The sequence below is a fragment of the Conger conger genome, chromosome 11 (genome assembly GCF_963514075.1).
Source record: "Conger conger chromosome 11, fConCon1.1, whole genome shotgun sequence".
In the NCBI taxonomy this organism is placed as follows: Eukaryota; Metazoa; Chordata; class Actinopteri; order Anguilliformes; family Congridae; genus Conger; species Conger conger.
In genome coordinates, this window is record NC_083770.1 from 45,686,320 (window position 1) to 45,708,469 (window position 22,150).

Sequence of the window (22,150 nt, forward strand, 5' to 3'; positions counted from 1 at the left end):
TTCTAGTTTCAACAGGCTCAAACTGGCAGCTTCCACCTTAAATGGTGGCATATGAATCCCCAACAAATATATTCCAGTTATATATTTATATATATATATATATATATATATATATATATATATATATATATATGTGTGTGTATATGTATATGTGTATATATATATACATACATATATACATACATATATCTACATAACACAAGGTATTAGTGTGTATAATGTTAGATAAGTACATTTTAATCTCTAATTTCAGAGTAAATCTGGAGTAGAAGGGCTGGACTTCCCCTTTAAACTCTCCAATATGTCTTCACAGATTTAAATAGTTGAAAGAGACTTTTGTCCCATCAATACAAAAGGAAGGCTCATGAGAATGAACAACAGTTCTCCTTTAAAAAGGAATTACTTGTATGTAGTCAGGGCTACTTGGTAGCACATCAGACAAACCACAGGACGAGGTTATTGAGCATGACTATACAGTATACAATTCAGACAAGGAAAATGGATAACTGCTTCGTGGTTGATTTTCAAAAACATGAATCCATTTTGGGAAAGGGAAAGAGATATTCTTTTTTTTAAATAAACTAGATAACATTGATTATTCAGGTACTGGTCTGCCACAAAAAGCTTCTCAAGTCTTTACAGGTGGGTGACTGCACATGGGCTGTAGTGACCAAACTTGGCCAGCAGGGGAAGAGCTGCTAAATGTCCACCTCCTAGCACCGATTACAGACATAACAGAAAGGATGCCAATTTCAATAAATGCACTCACGCTGTCTACAAAGATATTGTGCATCAAGATCAGTCAGACAGGCATAAATAGTCCAGTATTTTATCTAAACTCAGCTGGTCAATGTTGCTCTTCTTCTCACTACACATCTTTCAAATATTAAAATAAGTTAGGAATGTTTAATGAGCCCCATCTATTTTTATACAGTATTAACCCTAAACCGATCTCCTCCTACAACTTGCAGGAGAATCCACCAATTCCAGCTGAAGGCTTTTATGAAGCATCAATTGTACAGCGCTTTGGATAAAGGCGCTATATAAATGCCTGCCATTTTTAAAGCTAACGCACGACTGAAAAATTCACACAAGCCGGTCGCACAAGTGCTCCTGGGCCAATACTGATAAATCACATTCACACAGTTCAGTTGACCACTGATGCGAAACACTTGTTTCCTGTGGTGCACATCTCAGCCACATCACCCTGTAAACAAGCTGCTACAAGCCACCGTAGGTCCAGCAAGTAAAACTGTTGTAGATTTAATGCTGTCAGAGTGAGAACGGTTGACTCCCTCCAAAATCAGGAACATTTGCACTAAGGCCAGCACCTACCCAAACCAATCCCTGCAATGCACCCCCCCCCCCCCCCCCCCGGTTCATTTAATACTGGTGCTGTTACTACTAGTAGTTTGTGGTGTACGGCAGTTTCATTCAAGTCACAGTAAAATCACTGAAATGGCTGCGAGCTGACAACGGAGAAACCTGCCTCAAAAACATGTACGTCGAGCCGGAAAGCAAGGTGAGGACACAGCGCCATCTAGTGTGCACAAACAAAAGTACAAGGTGCGAGTCACACGGCCACCGGAGATGGCGGGCTGCCTTCAGTGGAGTGCGCGCTGTGCATTTCAGCCCAATATGTTGAATTTCTTACACATCTACTGAGGAATGAGACTAAAAGTCAGACAAAACAGACAAAACAGACAAAAATGCATTACATTAAAGCTGGGAACACTCTGAAGAATCAATTCACTTAAATCAGCTTCCTAGCACTTGAGATGAAACCAGCCGTGACAAATTCAGGATATCCGCCCACTCCAACCGTTAAAAGCAACTTTTTTTTTTGACCAGTTAAAAGTGTTTGACCAGCGTCCTCCAAGGTGTTGTTGAGAGGCCTTCACTTTGCTGAGTACCATTGGGTGCAGGAAGGGAGTAGCGGGCCAATCAGACAGGTCCGGCAGGCTGGTCCACCAATCACATCACCTCACAGCAAGAGTTCTGTTTCCGTGCCTGGCGGGACACAATTTAACGGTCCATCTTCATTTTCTATATAAGAAATGCCTGGACATACAACTTTACAGACCTGCCATTTTTCACACATTACATTACATTATATTACAAGGCAGACGCTCTTATCCAGAGCGACGCACAACGAAGTGCAGATCAAACACACGTACAAGTGTGAAGAGGACCTGAGAGGACAGTACGGTTCCGAGTCCTAGCGTGACTATACAGATACAATTGGAACCCTTGAAGAATACATCAACTTCCAAACTAGCATACCACAGTTGACAGCTGGAATACCCAGACTTGCACATCAGCCAAAAGGTGTACATTCATTTACTGCTGTCTGTCTTGGTCCCACGGTGGTGGAATGACCTCCTGGTGAATGTCAGAACGGCAGAGTCGCTGACCTCCTTCAAGCGCAGACTGAAGACCCATCTCTTCAGGCTACACCTTTCCCTCCCCAACTCACAATCACTGTGATTAGCCTTAGACCGTAATGGCACTTATGTATAGATATCGTTACTTGTATAGGTATTGTTGTTTTTATTGGCTGTTGTATTCTAGCTGCCAACAGTGGTATGCTAGTTTGAATGTTGATTGTACTCTTCAAGGGTTCTGAATTTCTGTATGTTTACACTAGGACTCGGAACTGTACTGTCCTCTCAGGTCTACTTTTGCACTTGTTCTTGTGATTGATTTGCACTTTGTTGTACGTCGCTCTGGATAAGAGCGTCTGCTAAATGCCACGTAATGTAATGTAATGTAATTTATATTTTTATGTTTAATGACAGAACCGGAATACTAAATACAAATGGGGAACTGTACTGCACTCCCTGTTGCCATGAATAAAAATGAAAACCTTTGAAAACTGTGCAGCTGGCAAACAGGGGCACATGCCGAATGCCAGTCACTGGGAGGGGTCTGGCTCGGCTGGAACAAGAGGGTGGATATATTGCTCCTTCTGTCTACTCACCGTCTTGTAGAAGGCTTTGGACGTGTTTCCCAACTGATCTGACTTCTGCACCAAATCATCCAACTTTTCCCCTCGTTCCAACAGGGATTCCATTGTGTTGTGCTGGAGAAATGAACACCAGTGAATGCAGAAGCCTAACCAGCTCACAAAAGCACAGGCACGCACACCTCTACACTGCTCTGCAATGCCACTTCATTATTTATCACCTTTACAACAGCCTGGCACACCTACATCCTGGGTTACACAGACTTAGATGAGATGCTAGATTTCATTTTTGTGCATTCACTTACTCGGCTTCCATATTAGCATAACGTGTCAGCTTAGCATAAAGACTTAAAAGCCTATAGTAGTCAGTAGCCTACCTCCTTCAAACTTACAACAACTCCAAAGCTGTCTAATTTACACAATGTATTGTGTACATGACTGGGACCCGCAAGGTCGGTGGTTTGATCCCTGGTGTAGCCACAATAACATCTGCACAGCGGTTGGGCCATTCAGCTATTCACCCTTAACCCCACATTGCCCCACATTTGTAATCAAATGTAATGATCTCACCAGGATGATTTTGGTTTCGTCCAACTCTGCCTGAACTTTGCTCAGGGCATCCGCCTCCCGAGGATTCTAGAAGAAGGAATAAAGCAGCGTTGGCAAAGCAGTTTAAGACAAGAGCTTGTGAAAGAGACCACAGTGTGAAGCCAGACTGCAGTCCATGAAATTCAGAGGCAAAGCAATAGAGGCTCAAGTCACAGAAAAGGCGTGAGGTCTCCCACCTGGTATTTAGCGAGGTAGCTGTCAAGAGCAGTGTAGTGGATAGTGTCTGGAGATCCAGATGGCCAGTCTATGCTGTCTACCTGCTTCGAGAATTCGTCCAGCACCTGGGACAGAGAGCACGCATACACACGCAGACACACACACACACACACAGATAAACATCCAGAGCAGCTGTGTAGCTTTTCAGAGCAAAGGAGTTAGAAATCAGTTAGTTTAACTGAGCGAGGAATGCAGAGAAACGTACCTTTTCCAGCAGACTGAAGCACACCCGTTGAGGATACTCGCTGTCTGCGATCACTACGGCACTGAGAGAGTCGTTCCGTACGTACACGTGACACAGATACTCTGGCACGAGGGAGTAAATCAATTAGTGGGCCGTAGAACCATGCCAGCCAACACAAGCCATCTTGTCATCATTTGTAAAAATGAACCGCGCAACATAATTTCGGTGTGGAAAAGCCAATTTTCTTACCTTGCTCTTTGACTGAAGACCGGCTACCATGTGAAGAGCGTTCAACAATCAGCGCACTCGTGAATGTCATGAACTCCTGCACGCTGGAAAAACAAAACTTACGATAAATCTGCAATTCTTTAGAACAAATCTACTGAATACGTATGTATTTTAGCTCACCGCGAATACTGACGCACGATTGTGCCATTTGCCGAAAACAGTACAATATAATACGACAACTTAGCTGGAATCCCACCTGGCTCTCTGGAAGAAACTAAAGGAAGACAAGTCATAGGCCGCTTTAAGCAGGTTTGCTTTGTTCGTCGCTTTGTGAAGGACACTAAGGCTGAAGAGCTTCATGATGAATCGGACACGCTTATCTCGGGCGCCTCCAGTAGACTCTAAAACAGACAGGGTGGAGAGTGCACTCAGTTATCGTTCAGTGCAACGTAATTTCAAATCACGAGGCAACGAGCAGGCATCACTCTGTATGGATACCAAGTCCAATTGGGGTCACACATTTTGATCCTTCGGGGTACTAATTGTATGCTACTAGTAGAAGGTAGTATAGTATGTCAAGTTAGCTAACTCGCACATAATATCGAAAGCTGAAACCTCTGGCGCGCTGTGCACTTGTAATCAAATGCTTGATAGCTTTCAATGCAGCAATTTGCGGCTGGTACTCCGGCTTCCGTCGTTACTTCTGGCTAGACTAACGTTAACTACTGTTCGCTCGATTAGGTAAACAAACGCGCCGCGTCTATTACAATAATTTATGAGCGAAGATCCCCCTTCGTTACTAGCTACCACAAACTACCCAACCAACTGAGCCAACAGTGTCGGTGTCTTAGACGCTGAAGATAAGTGTTCCTTATTATAGCTAAAGTTAGCCAGCTATAGTGATGTAAATAATGTTATCATACGCATACCGTTATCTTAAAAACTGCCGTTCTCTTTAGCCTAGCCAATTAGTAAGTTAACTCGTGAGTTGGCAAGATAAATCGGTACCGTTAGCCACTTCTAGGTATTCCAGATTAAACACGTTCCTTTTCAAAACGGTTTCCTTTTACCAGTTAATTTGATCAATGAACGAGAGAGGAATGAAAACAACTCACGTACTCTCTCAACTACCCACGTCACTGTCGGGAGAAGTACCCTGTCCCCACACATAAGTTTCCCGACTGGCAACGTGATCTTGTTAGATCTCCGTGTACAGTTCCGGGCAGGTAATTATACCATAAATGTACTCAATCCGGTAAACACACGTTCGGTTGTACCTGGTCGTGTTGTACACGACATAATATGATGCAAAAGCTTTAATACACATGCAAACACAAAGCTTCACTATGCCATTTTTTTGTTAGGGATATGGACTGTCTTGGTTAGGGCACAGATTGTGTAGCTGTTTAGCAAAGTACTGTTGCCTAGCTAAAACTAATTGTGTTCAAATTGTAGGCTATAAGATATACACGTAAAAAATAAATAAATAAATAAATAAAGTAAAATAAGAAGACTAGTTGTAAGTTAGTGACCTTCATTCCTGGTTGTGGAGAAACGCAGGGTCTGCCTGTTTTTGTAAAATATTAGGAATGAAAATTTTGTTTTTTTACTGAAAGGTATTCAACATCTAAATCCTATACCAAATCTCCCATTGCTGTAGAAATATAGCCCCCGTCAGACACAGTAGGATAATCCGACAAATGGGCACAGTCAAGAACAATCTATGATTGAATGATATACAGAAAGGAAATCAGTAAAGTAGAAAGGTAGAGGAAAAGGAAGCAATAAATCTATACAATCTTCATGGTCACATATGGCAGTCTCGCATTTACCTCACTTCCATCATCCAGTCTAAAACTGAAAAACCAATGGAAGTGGTTAAGGAAAAGCACATCTTGTTCCGCGAGGAGACAAAAATATATATATTTTTACTGGTGCTGAAAATCAGTCTTTCAGAAACTGCCTTTGAGAGTGCATCTCTTTTTGTTTGGATACGCCACGACAGGACATACCATTTGTGATACGGGAGGGGTTTCAACCACTTCCTTAAACTGTTCATGATAAATAATTATCACCTTCTTTAAGGTTGTTTGAAGACTCTAGGGACTCTATTTCCAACTACCAAAAAGAAAAACCAAAAAAAAAACGGAGCATTTTGGAACACAACACAATTTCCACAAAATAAGTGTTACACCCGGCCAAGTTTTTTTTGCTCCATTTAACAATTTCCATTGGATCACTTATATTGGCAAATGTTTTCCATACCAGAAATGAGTGGATTAGGAGGCTTCCAGGGTAAAATGATTTGGCATGGCAACAGTAAAACAAATAAATATTTTAGAGAACCCGTGGGCTGAGTGGATGTGGCAGGATGACAGGTGCGAGTGTTTTTAGAAGGTTGAGGTAAGCCTGTACTTGGTTGCTATGGATACTGAAAAAAAGGAAAACTATCAAGGAGTAGTGAAGGAAAAGTAGGCTATGGAAACAGCATAAATCTCATTAAATGCCCAATAAAATGTAAAACAACAACACACATTCTTGAGTTTTAAAGGAAGGAATACAATACTTTATTAACGACAAAAAGCATATGAAGGTAATGGGGCATTATATGTCACGCATAGCCTGTTCGCCGAAAATGAACAAAGCTACTTCCCATTGCGCATCTGTTGCTGGCGGCAGGTTATCTATTTTAGACTGTGCTCGGTGAGTCCGTATGGAAGTTAAAAATGGTTAAAAACGTCAAGAATGGAGAAAACTATAGGCATTCAGGGATTATCACCGTACTGGTCGTCGTAGAGTAATTATACGAAGCTACTAAGGCTCTGGAACGGTTAAGCACCATGTACAATGGATTATGTGAATATTTATTTCATTGATGGGACAATGGATACGAGCTTTTCACAAGGATATTAAAACAAGAATTAAGAATTGTACCTTATGAGAATTTTGACACGTATGGCAGTATCTGAAGATGAATCTTAATATTGAATCGTTTTTTTAAAAAGGCCCAGTGAAAACAATGTTACGTTATCGACTGTAACAGTAATTCTGTTATTTTACAATCCACAGTAATGTAAAATAAATGAAGATGTAGCAGTGAAGTAAACTATTCATATTCTCAAAATGACTGTGATAGAAGTATAAATGATCCACGGACGAGTTTGCTTTTTATACTGCACATCCGCACATCGGATATTTATTGAAGCGGGTTTTTTTTTTGTTTTTTTACTGTTAACAGAAAACAAATAATAAACGAAAATATTAGGTCCTCGTTTTTTGCACTCTGCATTCGCCCGACAAGACAGTCGCCAGCCAAACGGTACTCATGACCGGCGGGATATGTATCATGGATCCTTGCAACATGGGGAAGGTAGGGAGATTCTTTACGACACTATTGGAAGATCAAAGTAAAACGAGAGAACATGAAATCTATGAAAATACCTACCTTTCGCCTAATGGTCCCAACAATAATATTAAAGTGGTATTGTTCCAATTGCGTCTTCTATGATGTGTTCAAAGGTGAAAATGGTTAATAATAAAGTTAACGGTGAAGTTAATGGAGGTTTTGTGGGTATAGAAACTGCTTGAAAAGTTGTCTTCACTTATGCTTTATGTTATTTACTCTCTTCATAGAGATGTAATTGTTCTAGTTTTTTTTTCCAGTGGCACCGCTGTCGCTCACCACAATGAAAATTCGCAAAGATAATCTAAAGGAGAAAGAAAGACGAACAATTTGTGCGCACCTGAACATAAAAGATCCATCCAAGCTAACCCAGTTAGTAACCTAAGTAAGAGGTTGTACGACACTTGTATGTTTTTAAAACTCAATTCAAATATTAATACATGAGGCAGAAAAAAAAAAATCATTTTGCATGGAAAAAATAAATAAAGAATTGCACTTACGATGACTGTATTTTTGTTTAGAACAGCCCTTCATGCGTATTTTACTAGTTATGGATGTGATGCTTTAACCTGTGGAAGAACCTATGTCGCTTTGGATTAAAAGCGTCTGCCAAATGACTAAAATGTAAAATGTAAACGTAAAATTGATGAATTTGGCCGTTTACTTTTTTACCACATGACCAACTGATCTCGACCCACTGAGTTACATCGACGTGTTTTAATTTTGAAGTGGCCTGAATTTGAATACATACATTTATACATACATAGATACATACATACATTTTGAACTTGAAACTTGTCCATATCTTGAATTGGAGATTTGTTTCAGTTCTAATTACACAAGGAGTGTCCAATCTTACCTGAATGTGAGTTCAGATTTTTAGCCCAGGACATATTAAATCAGGTGTCTAGTTGAAACAAAAACCTGCGTCTGCTCTTTTTCGGAAAACCCAGACTTACACCTTTTGTGAGGTGAAGCACCTTGCAAGCCTAAGAGTGCTCTAATTGTGTTTAATAAGGCATGGGAATCATCCATATAAAAGCACTTGGCACACATTCAAGTCATCTCGACATTTGAGTTGCCAGTGGCACGACTTAAACACAGGGATTGACATGAAGATTGATGCGTCAGTAATTAAAACATTAAAGCAGTTAATTGGAAAACTACAACAAAGGAAAATGTGACCTGTTTTTCTTGCATGTATTGCGTATCCAAAAGTTTGACAGAACTTGTGATGTTAACAGATGACAGCAAGCAACAACGTAGCGGTCGTAACACAGACAATGTCAGCTGACCTCATCTATCTTGAACAGGAGTGTTTACACTCAATGTACAGTTCTTGGAATGCAACTACAAGCTGTTGGCCCCCCACCCCCACCCCCGCCCCCCTACCCTCTTACCCCCCTCAACCCACACACATACACATGTAACAGGAACTAATCAATTCTTCTTTCAAGTGTCTGTCACCATTGTAAAAACATCACTTTATGCATCAGTTACGAAATCATTTAGTCTTTAACAACACAAAGGAGTTTGTTGACAACTTGAAAAGTACAATTTGTTCTGTACTGATACGGAATACAGAGTTCTTATGACAGAAGGCTTGTACTTTTCAAATGCAATTCTAATAAATTGCTCATGTATTCACTGGTGGATTACCACAGTTGTTGTTGTTTCATGACAGTACACATACACTTGGAATATCATTAGAATTATCTGTCCTGATCGACTAGATCAGGGATGCTGAAATATGGCCCCTGAATGGCACTTCTAGTTTTGCCTTCTAACTGATAAATGGTGAATCCATTCATTATTATTTATTATTATCAATGAGTGTCCCTAATTAGAGGGGAAGGATGAAAATCAGCATAGATTGTGTGTGTCTGTTTGTGTGTGTGTGTGTGTGTGTGTGTGTGTATTTGTGTGTGTGTGTGTGTGTGTGTGTATTTGTGTGTGTTTGTGTGTTTGTGTGTGTGTGTGTGTGTATTTGTGTGTGTTTGTGTGTGTGTGTGTGTGTATTTGTGTGTGTGTTTGTGTGTGTGCTTGTGTGTGTGTGTGTGTCCGGGCGCGTGCGTTTGCACATAGAGAAACAAGCGCTGCAGCCAGCCCACCTCGGTGGAGCATAAAAAGCTCTGAGTTTCCTGTCCATCTGCTCTCGATGCTGAAGACCCGTACGTGCACACACACTTGAGCACACAATCACAGGTGTGTTGCCTGGACAGATTCTTCTCGTCACCTTTCGCCACCTTTTGCCACGTGCACGGAGATGAAGGTGCTCAGTAGACGCAACTCCGTTGTGGAGCGAGTTATCATGGTAAGGTTTTTCTGCTGTCTAGGTTGCTGCAAGCATTTTTTATTTATTTTATTTTATTTTTTATTTTTTATTTTCTTATTTAAAAAAAAAAAAATTTGGAAGGGGGCGGGGGGGTATTTCACACGACTGGCATTTAAAAAGCAGCTTTTCGTAAAAGTACATCAATTTACACCTAAACTGTGAGAGGCAGCAGGTATTGTTTAAATTATAAGAGAATGCTTTTTATGAATGATACATTAATCCAACCTGAAGGGGAAATACAGGCTTTTCTGTATTGTTGTTGACAATTTAAAACGGGGAGCAATAATCATGAGCGCAGTGATGAAAATGTAACAATAATACATATGTTATGAGAAGATGACAAATGGGGAACTTATCATTTCTGTTGTGAAATATTTTTGGAAAATTAAAATACAAGGGATGACAAAGTGTTGTGTCATGAATGCTGTAGACAGTGGCTTAATGGGCTGATACACATTCCTCATGTTCCTTGAGCCAAATCCACTGCCCAAGATGGCTAGATTCAACGTTCAAAGTATTGTACACTTCATACTACAATGGCTCAAATGTGGAGTTTTGTTATGGTAACGTGCCCACAAAAGAATTGGTTCCCTGTTTGATTTTTTTTTTTTTTGTCTTTCTCTTCATCTCTTTGCAGGTGGAACAATTTCTCTCAGAGTTCCTGCTGAAGAAGGAGGAACTGAAGGAGGTCATGAAGCGGATGCAACACGAAATGGACCGCGGCTTGCGCCTGGAGACGCACGACAAGGCTAGCGTGAAGATGCTGCCCACCTACGTGCGCTCCACTCCAGAGGGCTCGGGTACTGCTCACTATGATTACGACCATGATTTAAGATTTAAGATTTACTATGATTACAGCACTGTAAGAAAAGAAAACAAGGGAATAATCAATGAAAACGATTTTAATTTACAGGAAGGGCGGTTGTCAGAAATACATGAAACGTATTTTGGATTCGGCAGAGTCAGACTGAACCCAGAACTTTTGTAGTGATTACTTTTTAATCCCGTTCCAAGCCTTGGTCAGGAATGCTATTTTACTCAAGAAAAGAAAGTGTGTAGTGAATCTGCAACACCTACTGTATCAAGTAGGTTGTAGTGTATTCAAATGTTGATGGAATTAGCATGTTGACAGCATGCATAGCTGTTGACTTGAGTAGTTCCTAGTCTCTTTCTTTCTCCCAGTCCTTTTCTACCATTCACTGGTGTGTACCAACTGTATTGTAAATATGATAAGATCAAGGGAATGTGTAGCCAGCAGACATATTTGGCATCAGAGATATATTTTTTACTGTTAGACTTGAGCTATTTCACTGAGCCGTGTAGTTTGGAATAGTGGACTATCCAGAATGTTGTATTGGAATTCAAGAAGGGGTGTTGCTGTTCTTTAACAACATCAATATAAACAGTCATTTTGATTCACGTGCCTGAAGTACGAAGCATATTTAGAGTGGATTTAGAGTGTCATGTAATGGCTAGAGAACTGGGTTTTTAATTGCAAGATTGGATTCCCAGCTGGGGTACTACCCCTGAGTAACCTGAATTGCCTCAGTAAAATGGCGAGTTGTGTAAATGGATTGTACGTTAAGAATGTAAGCGGTGTAATTTGCTTTGGCTCAGAGTGTCTGCTAAGTGCCTATAATGTACTCTAATGTCACGTAAATGTCAAAACGGCGGGTGCTGCAATGAGTCGACTGGCACGTTGACGTACCTGTTATTTTCGTGTGATTGTCTGTCAAGAGGTGGGAGATTTCTTAGCGCTGGATCTGGGGGGGACTAATTTCCGGGTGATGCTGGTGAAGGTGGGCGAGGACGAGCAGAGGGGCTGGAAGGTGGAGACCAAGCACCAGATGTACTCCATCCCAGAGGATGCCATGACAGGCACAGCTGAAATGGTGAGGACCAGGCCTGAGGTAGGCAGCTGGGCAAATTCATTATTTCTCTGTGCCTGCTCTTATTGGCATAGCCCTCTCCACCCTCCTGGCAGCTCTGACCAGTGCGCGTGTCTCTCCCTGCCCTGTTAAGCTCTTCGACTACATTGCCGAGTGCATCTCGGACTTCCTGACCAAGCACAACCTGAAGCACAAGAAGCTCCCCCTGGGATTCACCTTCTCCTTCCCGGTGCGGCACGAGGACATAGACAAGGTGAGCGCCCAGAAACAGACCCGGGGGTCAAATCCGTAATTGGATTGGATTCAAATACTTTTCTGTGCTCGATTGATCTTGGCCGGCGCAATTAAGCCAACCAAGAGGACCAGAAGTGGGGGGGGTTTGCACTTTCTGAGTATTTCATAGGTTCCAATACACCATACAAGCTCAGTAAAGCGTATGAAAAAAAAATGGATTTGAATCCAAAACAAGTATATATTTGACCCAGGTCTGCACATACGCTCAGCCAATGTGCCTGTAAGCAGCTGCTTTTTGAATGGTAAATGGTTGGCATTTATATAGCACCTTTCTGCAAAGCACTGTACAATTGATGCTTTTCATTCATCTATTTATACACACACTCACACACTTACCGCCTGAAACAATGAGACGACTGCTCTTACCGCTTGAGCCAATGTCACATCTGCTTGTTCCTTCCAGGGTATCCTACTGAACTGGACCAAGGGCTTCAAGGCCTCTGGGGCGGAGGGAAACAACGTGGTGGGTCTGCTCAGAGACGCCATTAAAAGGAGAGGGGTACGTCAGTTCATAATAACTTTGTGATCCTTCATACTGTACCTGTAGGAGGTGATGTACGTATAGCTGTCAGGGTTGAAGTCTCTACCCATCTCCAGGCCAAAGACATGCAGGTTAGGGACTGCAGATGAAAATGAGCTCATTAGCTAAGTCTGGCGCATTTACATTGATGTGGAAACTGAAAATGTTGATTAATGTGCACTGTCCCTGATAATGGTTGTCACCATTAAAATCTTGTGCTGTATGTACTGAAATTCCTGCTGTGAAATCCAGCTATGCAGCTCAATGTTCAAGCTGGTCGACTGGTCATAAGCTAGTCTAGCTGGGTATGAGCTGGTCAACCAGCTAAATCATGTCGAACTCGGAGCTGGTCTGAACTGGTCAACCAGCTACAATCTGTTTCAAAATCTAGCTTGAGCTGTTTTTTTCAGCAGGGATAAAGCTAATACAATCCTATTCAAGGCTAATATGGCTTTCTACTGTACAGGACTTCCAGATGGATGTTGTTGCCATGGTAAATGACACTGTGGCCACCATGATCTCTTGTTACTATGAGGACCACAGCTGTGAGGTCGGGATGATTGTAGGTGAGGATCAATTCTCTTTATCTATGGCTCTCAACCTCGGTTCTGGAACACCTCAGGGTCTGCTGGTTTTGTCTTTTACTCTGCGCTCAACTGGTCAGTTAAAACAGCTTGAATTTGAACGTGTTGATGATTTTAAGATGGAAGACACTATTGCTCTCCAGGACCAGGATTGCAGACCACTGCTCCAAATTCACAGAGCCTCAGGAGCCAAGACTAAAAGCTGTGTTTGGGTGGCAGTGTTTGCAGGAATTTGTGGTTTCCTTACAATTGGTTGCCAGGTTAGTCTCTGGAAGCCAGGTAAACAGACTCTTCAGCTGATCAATGACTTATTGAGAACTTTAGAGTACACCTAAAGCCAGCAGACACCATGGCCTTCCAGTTTGCTCTTGAGCCCTGTTCCTCAAATCACGGTACTCGAGGGCTGAGAACTGCTGGTTTTCCCACGCTTCCTTTACCTGGGAGTCAGGTTTGAATCGAGTCTGGCCAGTCAGGAGCACTAATTGCTCAGTTCAATTTCCTGGGAAGGATGAAAACCAGGACCGAATTCGGATTTCGAGGGCCAGATTTGAGGATCCCTGCTCTAGAGTCGTCGTAGTCATCATCAATGAAGCTCTACGTACAGGTGCAGTAGGTAGCCGCACGGCATATTTTGCGCTTTAACAACCTTCCCCGCGTTCAGGAACGGGCTGCAACGTGTGCTACATGGAGGAGATGCACACGGTGGAGCTCGTGGAGGGGGAAGAGGGCCGCATGTGCGTGAACACGGAGTGGGGCGCGTTCGGCGACAACGGCGAGCTGGACGAGTTTCGCCTGGAGTACGACCGATTGGTGGACGAGATGTCACTCAACCCCGGCCAACAGCTGTGAGTCCCGGGCCGCTAGCCCTAAGCCCCTCCCTCTGGCCACAAGCCCCTCCCACAGCTATGCTTGACCCCACCCCACCCCGACTGTCACTGCATTCCTTCACCTTAATGGCTGCGTTAATAGCAATAACGGTTTCCGTAATAGCAGAGCGATAGTAATAACTGCATTATTCGTTTTTCTCGACTTTCCCCATGTACACAAGTTTGATAACTTTATATTGGCCATATGGACTACAACCATATATAACACAACCCATTAAAAAAGTGTATACATTTCCTCAGTCTGACATATTCCACATCAAAATTGGTATTAAAATGTTTCTGAGATAGGAAAAAAAAACAATAGGCATTTAATTTAACACTGTTGAATGTCAAAATTGTATGATATACTGTTAAAGTAAAAAAGAAAAACCCTACCTTGACAGCAGTGGGGTTTCCAACCCAAATTATGAAAAGCGCTGGTATAGAAGTGCATTGTAAACTGTGAAACGAGCTGGGCTGTTTCCAAGAAATAGCCTCTCCACAGGTAAGTCAGGATCAGGTGAACGTCAGCTGAGCTCTCTGCAGCCACGCAGCTGCGAGGGACACATCGCCCCCCGATCTCCCCGGAGCGGCGAGGCCCCGCGGGCCTCTTCTGCGGTCTCTAGGCAGCCGGCTTGTTTTTCGCTGCGCCGCGCGGTCGAATCGCCACCATCAATCTAGCTTACGGACGCAAATGTACGTAATGGCGGTGACTCGTGTCATTAGCAGCTGTTCCCTAATGGCTGTTTACCGTGCGGCACAAACGGAGGTCCATTGGCCTTTTTGCAGCGCCCCCCCGTCCCCCCCGCCCCCCCCCGTTCCCCCCCTACCCCCCCCCCCCCTCCGTACTGAAGGGGAAGTGATGTGTCTGGTGACGCACGTCTCCCCTCCCAGCTACGAGAAGCTGATCAGTGGGAAGTACATGGGCGAGCTGGTGCGTCTGGTGCTGCTGAAGCTGGTGAACGAGGACCTGCTGTTCAACGGCGAGGCGTCGGACCTGCTGAAGACCAAGGGCAGCTTCGAGACCTGCTTCGTGTCGCAGGTGGAGAGGTGAGGGTTGTCTCTAATCACCGCCACTCGTCTCAAAGGCCCGAGTTTTGGATTCAGCGATCTTTCAACTTTTTGTTTAGGAATATATTGGGGTTTTTTTTTTTTTCTTCCTCGCAAACTGCGTGCTAAAGATGAGTACTCACATTTTATTGACTCAAGTCAAAGCTAAGGACAGTTTATCAATAGTAGTAGAAAGTCACAAAGTCACAATTCTAGTGTGCTTGTACAGCAATGGATTTCAGATTACCACTTGCTTCAGTGTTAATTGAATGAATTCATCAGTCGTGACCTCTAATGAGTTTCTAGCACTCTATATTCGTTATTTAAAGTCTACTATTTACAATATACATTCATATTTCACTGTATAAATTGCGGTTGTGAAAACTAGATGAGCGATGTAGGTTTTGCAAAGGGCCGATTTCACAGCGGCCAGTGTGTCCCTCCTGTGCCCATCGCTCGTGACAGTGACTCGGGGGACCGCAAGCAGATCTACAACATCCTGACGTCGCTGGGCCTGCTGCCCTCCGAGTTCGACTGCGACGTCGTGCGTCTGGTGTGCGAGAGCGTGTCCACGCGGGCCGCCCACATGTGCGGGGCGGGGCTGGCGGGCGTCATCAACCGCATGAGGGAACGCCGCAGCCAGGAGGCGCTGAAGATCACCGTGGGCGTCGACGGCTCCGTGTACAAGCTGCACCCCTGGTGAGGGACAGGGCGGGGGGGTGGGGGTGGGGGGTGGGTGCTGAAAGTAGTTTTCGCCCGCACCCCGTCGAATGTCCAGTGTAGCTGCTGTACGAAGCACGTTAACACCGATTGGAAATTTAAATCACGTGCAACTAACTGAATGGCCTTCTTGACGCAGTAATAAAAAAAAAGTACATTTCTCATCCTAGTTTTTAATCTTCTTCCCCAGCTTTAAAGACAGATTCCACGAAATCGTTCGAGATCTGGCACCTCACTGTGACATCGCCTTTATCCAATCAGAAGAGGGGAGTGGCCGGGGCGCGGCACTGATTTCCGCAGTAGCCTGCAAAATGGCCGCCTGCATGCTGGCCCAGTGAGGGTGTCTCACAGCCTCCCACCACTAGGGGCACCACATCTCGCTTAAGTGCTTCGTAAAGGATCTTATACATTGGCGATCCCAAGTTTCAAGCCATTTCTTACTGGGGTTTGCCAATTAAGGCTTGTGGGGCGCTGTGTGAAAAGGAATTACGCCTGTCAGTGACGATGCAGAAGGGTCACTGAAACATTAGCAGCACTTTCAAACATGTTATGTAACTAGAGTTTGTTATTAATTCAGCACTTTCACAAGTATGTTGTTACTGAAAATAATTTGCAGGGACGTATCCAAGCCCTATCCAAGTGTCCACAATACAAGAGCATGTTTGACAATAGTGTTTGCATTGCACAGCAGCCACTGTAGTGCTCAGAGTACAGCTGGTAATGAAAAGAAATGTACACCTGTGTGTTAAGCGCAGAGGCGAAGCATGTGGATGCTAGCTGTGTTATGGTTTTACTGTGCATGGTTTTACTGTGCTAAGCTAATGTGAAGAGGGATGGAAACTTAAGGGTATTTTGGAGAGGAGTGGAGATGTAGAATACAGTATTTTATTGCTTGTTTTTTGTTGTTTTTTGGATTGGAACAACACTTTGGTTTTAAATGTGATGAATTGTATAGTCAGAATGGGGTAAAGAATGTGACGCTACAGCTATTCCTTACATATGAATTAGCTATTATTTTATTCAGGTAGGTGTTTTCCTTTTGCAATATCAATCAACCATAGTACCTACTCCTTCTTGGCTCAGCACCCTTGTTGGAGAGTCATTCTCATTTTCTGTCTTATCTATAATCGAATCAAAATACCTATATCATACCATTTCAGTTTTTTTAATATATACGCACATTTTCAAGGTATGTAATACATGATTTAGCTGCTTGTTATTTTTAAGAACACAATGTGCTTTGTACATGTGAGAAATGGAGGGGGGGGGGGAAATCATTGTAAATATAACTGGAAATACAGATACTGTACTATGAGAATTGCACTGTCTGGGGTATTAAAAATGTCATTAAAAATGATTCACCAACTTCCTGTTTCATCATCTTCACCAGACACCTTTATTTATTCCACTGGGCCAGTTACAACACTGTCTAAGGATTAATATGTAATATGTAATATGTAATATGTTTTCTGATGAAGAGACACATTGTGTGTGAGTAGATGCTGTTTATCCCCACGGTGGCAGTGGAGGGGGGGGTGTTTAAGCAGCAGAAGAGCAGTGTGACACGGGCAGTGTGTTAGTAGATGCTGTTTATCCCCACGGTGGCAGTGGGGGGGGGGGGTGTAAGCAGCAGAAGAGCAGTTTGACACGGGCAGTGAGCTGTGTCAGCTCTTCCAGGACTCGGTTCCAGTGACGTCTCACTCGACGGTATTCCAAGAAAAACCACCGTGTGAATCCTACGAGAGTAACACTTTTAGTGCCCCTTGCTAAAGACCACAATTCTGAGGATTTTGCCCCTGAGTGCCTTTTACACTTGCGTCGTTGAGTTATTATTTCAAGTTATGTCTCCCGGGCAAGAGCTAAGCAGCTCTTATATTATGATCCTTTGTTTCTCAACACAACTGTAGTGCAAAGTGTAAAATATTAGCCAATACTGGTGATACAAAATCACATTTCATTTTCAAGATGTCAATTTATCTTTCTGTTATTTTTGCAAAATATACCTTTACCGAATATGTCCAGGACTGTGGATTCGAGTGACTTTTATTATAACTGCCTCACTTCTACTCTGAGGAATCTGGTACTTGGGCACTTATCATGGTCAGTAGTACCAAAGGGTGGCAGATCACCATGTAGGGGCCTACAGTTGCCACCACTTTCCTATTATAGGAGGTCAACAGATAAGGCATTCCATACATATAAACCCCACCACCACTGCTCTGGCCTGGGTCTCAAGGACATCCACACAGCACTGACATGGTGAGCATTGCAGCTGATACAGGTTTTGTTTTTCTTGTGTGTTTTGTTTTCTATGGGACAAACTAAAATGAATGCGATCAGCGTGTTGTCATTCTCATATTACGTTTTCTATGGAAAAAATGGAATGTCACTGTATAGTGAAGGCTTAAAATTCTTTGCTTTTTTTAAAATGATTGTGGTTTATGTTTTATCTACTATATTATTATTATTATTATTATTATTATTATTATTATTAGAGAAATCTAAGGATGCAAGTATAAAGCAGTGGTTTTTGGTGGATCAGTTTGTTTGTGGCTCTCAGTCCCAGTCTTTCTCAGTAATGCCCTGCTGCACAAGGTCCTCTCAGTCCAGTGGAAACGGTGAGCTCAGCTCTGAAGGTCAGTGCACATGTGCCATTAGTCAGTGTCCCCCCCCCTTGTCGGATAGGCCAGCAAGAAAGCAGCCGCCAAGAGCAAGGCCGCCGCCAAGCGCTCACAGAGGGGCTCCTCCAACGTCTTCTCCATGTTCGAGCAGTCCCAGATACAGGAGTTCAAGGAGGTGACGCTTCTTTTACATTACATTACATTATTGGCATTTGGCAGACGCTCTTATCCAGAGCGACGTACGGTTGATTAGACTAAGCAGGAGACAATCCTCCCCTGGAGCAATGCAGGGTTAAGGGCCTTTGCTCAAGGGCCCAACGGCTGTGCGGATCTTATTGTGGCTAGACCGGGATTAGAACCACTGACCTTGCGTGTCCCAGTCATTTACCTTAACCACTACCGCTACAGGCCGCCCTGTTATGTGCATATGTGCAACTTCTTACGTGCATACGTCGGATACAACTGCATCGGACACATCGTAGGAGTGGACGATGAATGATTCTCAGTCACATACATATGTGCAACAAAGACTAGTCAAGCACACTCATCTATCATATGTCATTGCTATAATCCCTGGGTCGTGCTGTACTGTGTTTTAGATCTATCAGAACACATTTCTAAACCTAAAACCAAAATAATAATGATCCTCTACATACGAGTCTAAGTTCCTTTACATGTGACATCCTGTATGTTTATATATGAGCATGATCGTTCTTTTGGTGATGTGCTTTTGTGCCCGTACTGGCAGGCTTTCAGCTGTATTGATCAGGACCGAGATGGTATCATTAAACTGCAGGACCTGAAGGAAACCTATGCACAGCTAGGTACTGTTTCCAGTTTTTACAGTCTCAGGAAAAAACTTAGTCAACATCGCTCTGTAGTTGTGTGTGAATCTAAGCTCTGTCTGTGTGCATATGCGTGTGTGTGTGTGTGTGTGTGTGTGTATGTGTGTGCACGTTTGTGTGTGTGCTTGTCTGCGCATGTGTTATGTGTGTGTGTGCACATGCCTGTGTATGTGTGCATGTATGTGTCTACGCATGTATGCGCGTGTTTGGGTGTGTGTGCATGACTACACGTGTGTGCGTGTATATATATATATATATATATATATATATATACACACACACACACATGTCTCTGTGTGTGTTTGTGTGCATGTGTGTGCATATATGTGTGTGTGCGTGTGTGCATGTGCATATGTGTGTATGTGCGTATACGTGTGTGCCTACGCATATTTGTGTGTGTTTGTGTGTGCGCGTGTTACAGGGAAGCTGAACGTGAAGGATGAGGAGCTGGAGGAAATGCTGTCTGAGGGCAAGGGTCCGATCAACTTCACCGTCTTCCTCACTCTGTTTGGAGAGAAACTCAATGGTGAGTCAGACTTATCCTCTCTGATTAGATAAGAAAACATAGCTACAGCACAGGGTCATCACTTCAGAGCTGTTCAATGATATGTTTCATCCCAGAACCGAAGAAGATTCTTCATCAGAACAGTTTCCCTTTCCCCCTCTCCTGCAGTGTATCCTGAACTAAATCTTCTGCTTGACATTCATAACTCTTTTGTTTAACTAACCGCTGTTGCTAAATACAGTGCAGTCCCTAGATGATTTTTTTTAACAGTTTTGGCTCTGTACTCCAGCACATTAAGTGAAACAATGGATATGAGGTTTAAAAAAAAGAAAGACAAGCGAAAGCTTGTCCTCCTTTCTTGGGAATGTTCACATTAATGGGTGGCGTAAGCCTCAAGGTCAACTCTGTTGCTTAACACGAGCTAATGTACAAATTAAAGCCACATGATAATTCTGTCTTCTCAGGCACCGATCCAGAAGACACCATTGTTGCTGCCTTCAAACTCTTTGACCCAAACGGCACAGGTTTTGTCAACAAGGATGAGTAAGTAACAACAGATCCACCATGAACTTCTGACCAATGACAACATTCTGCTTCTTCTTTTAAGATGTTTCCACTTCTATTACCATCAGACTTGTCTCCAAAACCAGATGTACGTTGTGCATATCTGGCTTCAATTGGCAGACGTATACTGTTCTGGGGACTTACGCTGATCATAATTATGTTGTCGTCCCCCCCCCCCCCCCCCCAATGACTCATTCTTTACCAAACAAACATAATGGAATGAACCTGCATAAACACTGTACACTCTCAGATGAAATTAAACTGAAACTGTGGGGATTTTTATACGTTTATCATTGTGTATTGTGCAATATTGTCTTTGCAAGGGATTGAAATAGCAAATACATGATTTTCTTTATTTTGAAAGTATTTTTTTTTTTTTATGAAGTATAACTTACATTGACTCGGATGCTCTGTGCAGGCCTGTGAGTGCATGTTTGTGCCTTATTAAAGGTTTAAAAGGCTGCTGATGAACCAGGCCGACAAATTCACGGCTGAGGAGGTGCGTATGAATCGTCTTACTTTTCCAAAAATTCCCAAGCACATCGACAAGCAAGTTCCCACTCAGTCGAGTGTGAGGTTCAAAAATAATAAACGAATAAATAACACTGCTGTATGCATTCACACCGAGAAGCGGCAGCTGAATCTGTGCGCTCAGTGGAAAAACAGACATTCCAACCGCCTCACCCCTCTCGATAAGAGCAACAAGCCGCTTCCCCTCCTCCAGGTGGACCAGGCCTACTCGGTGGCCCCGATTGACGTCAGCGGTAACATTGACTACAAGTCCCTGTGTTACATCATCACACACGGAGATGAGAAGGAGGAGTCCTGAAAACAAACAGCATCCTCGGGCTCCGAGAGACGGGCACGGAGAAGTCCTCCAGCTACTTTGCGACTGTTTCTTCTTTTTTTTTCTGTCATGCAAAGATGCACTGGTTTTAGACAATAAAAGACAGGTTTTTTGTTTTTTTTTCCAATTTGCATTTACCAGTTTGATTAGCAATAATAAAATATGTGTTCTAATATAAGTCGTCAATGAAATATTAACTGCATCGTCTCTGTTTTCTGTTTACACATACAGCACACACACGCACACTAGACATGAATCAGTTAATCTGTTTATGTTTTCACTTCCTTCAAATTGCTTAATTTGAACTGTCATCACACCTGTAATTTCTTGCAAATTTTGAGCCTGCACTGTGAGTGATCCAGCAAGATGGTGAGAAAAAGGAAAATGTTACAATTTGAGAACCTGAGAACATGCTGTTGCACTACAACATCACACATGAGTTTAATTATTGTTCATTGTTCTTGTTATTCTTACACACCCACATATTTACCTTAGTTGAGTAGCAATTTAATATCAAAATATTAAATAGGACTTGTAAATCAAATAATTACATGTGGTCTCTTAAAATATGCTTAATGCTGTTGACACATACAGTACTAATATGGCAGGTTGCTGTTGATTATCCTATTCGTATGGGAAAATAATCCATAGGGTAGATGACCAGAAAAAAGTCAAACATTCAGGGGAGTGTTCACAGTTAAGAAATACTTGTAGCAAAAATTTGCATTTTTTTATTACCTAGTCATGCATCTAGCTGTAACAAAATAGTCAACAAAATGTGAAAAAGTAAAACAACTTGCATTTCTCTGACAATGTTCTTCTTTTCCTCTTCCTGGGTGCTGCACGTTTTGAGCTAATTTACTTTTTGGAGGCAGGTTTTGTCAAGGAGCATTGCTTAATGTTTG

General features: G+C 42.7%; 3 protein-coding genes across 9 annotated transcripts; 2 read left to right on the plus strand and 1 right to left on the minus strand.

The window, feature by feature from the left end:
* Positions 1-1,354: 1,354 nt before the first annotated feature.
* Positions 1,355-5,382, minus strand: LOC133140127 (synaptobrevin homolog YKT6-like). 4 transcript variants are annotated; one of them, XM_061259731.1, is made up of 8 exons: positions 5,322-5,382; positions 4,459-4,603; positions 4,224-4,306; positions 3,996-4,096; positions 3,751-3,855; positions 3,536-3,601; positions 2,981-3,082; positions 1,355-2,010 (listed from the first exon to the last, which is right to left on the minus strand). In XM_061259731.1, exons 2-8 carry the CDS (start codon positions 4,560-4,562, stop codon positions 1,975-1,977), a joined length of 597 nt encoding a protein of 198 aa, XP_061115715.1. In that variant the 5' UTR covers positions 4,563-4,603; positions 5,322-5,382; the 3' UTR covers positions 1,355-1,974. The 4 variants fall into 4 exon arrangements, with proteins under 4 accessions (XP_061115715.1, XP_061115718.1, XP_061115717.1 ...); XM_061259734.1 differs by having other exon boundaries at positions 5,318-5,353; XM_061259733.1 differs by having other exon boundaries at positions 5,211-5,330.
* gck (glucokinase (hexokinase 4)) lies at positions 5,356-17,099 on the plus strand. Of its 4 annotated transcripts, none has more exons than XM_061259730.1 (10): positions 5,356-5,428; positions 10,578-10,740; positions 11,678-11,850; positions 11,963-12,082; positions 12,527-12,622; positions 13,110-13,209; positions 13,889-14,072; positions 14,988-15,143; positions 15,609-15,842; positions 16,054-17,099. In XM_061259730.1, exons 2-10 carry the CDS (start codon positions 10,632-10,634, stop codon positions 16,199-16,201), a joined length of 1,320 nt encoding a protein of 439 aa, XP_061115714.1. In that variant the 5' UTR covers positions 5,356-5,428; positions 10,578-10,631; the 3' UTR covers positions 16,202-17,099. The 4 variants fall into 4 exon arrangements, with proteins under 4 accessions (XP_061115714.1, XP_061115712.1, XP_061115711.1 ...); XM_061259728.1 differs by lacking the exon at positions 5,356-5,428 and adding an exon at positions 7,506-7,572; XM_061259727.1 differs by lacking the exon at positions 5,356-5,428 and adding an exon at positions 9,736-9,919.
* Positions 17,100-17,877: 778 nt separating this feature from the next.
* myl7 (myosin, light chain 7, regulatory) lies at positions 17,878-21,227 on the plus strand. Its single transcript, XM_061259476.1, has 7 exons — positions 17,878-17,943; positions 18,549-18,659; positions 19,233-19,308; positions 19,751-19,855; positions 20,299-20,377; positions 20,849-20,897; positions 21,123-21,227. The coding sequence occupies exons 1-7, from the start codon at positions 17,878-17,880 to the stop codon at positions 21,225-21,227; spliced, it is 591 nt and encodes a 196-aa protein (XP_061115460.1).
* Positions 21,228-22,150: the final 923 nt, after the last annotated feature.

Excerpts from the sequence above, each read along its gene's own strand:
- LOC133140127 (XM_061259731.1), bottom strand. The coding sequence starts at position 4,562 with ATGAAGCTCTTCAGCCTTAGTGTCCTTCACAAAGCGACGAACAAAGCA. Across the intron at positions 4,097-4,223 it reads GTCTTCAGTCAAAGAGCAAG|AGTATCTGTGTCACGTGTAC; the intron begins GTAAGAAAATTG and ends CCCTCGTGCCAG. Across the intron at positions 3,602-3,750 it reads GCTACCTCGCTAAATACCAG|AATCCTCGGGAGGCGGATGC; the intron begins GTGGGAGACCTC and ends TCCTTCTTCTAG.
- gck (XM_061259727.1), top strand. The coding sequence starts at position 9,872 with ATGAAGGTGCTCAGTAGACGCAACTCCGTTGTGGAGCGAGTTATCATG. Across the intron at positions 11,851-11,962 it reads TGGTGAGGACCAGGCCTGAG|CTCTTCGACTACATTGCCGA; the intron begins GTAGGCAGCTGG and ends TGCCCTGTTAAG. Across the intron at positions 15,843-16,053 it reads GTGTACAAGCTGCACCCCTG|CTTTAAAGACAGATTCCACG; the intron begins GTGAGGGACAGG and ends CTTCTTCCCCAG.
- myl7 (XM_061259476.1), top strand. The coding sequence starts at position 17,878 with ATGTCCAGGACTGTGGATTCGAGTGACTTTTATTATAACTGCCTCACT. Across the intron at positions 19,309-19,750 it reads GGAAACCTATGCACAGCTAG|GGAAGCTGAACGTGAAGGAT; the intron begins GTACTGTTTCCA and ends CGCGTGTTACAG. Across the intron at positions 20,378-20,848 it reads GGTTTTGTCAACAAGGATGA|GTTTAAAAGGCTGCTGATGA; the intron begins GTAAGTAACAAC and ends GCCTTATTAAAG.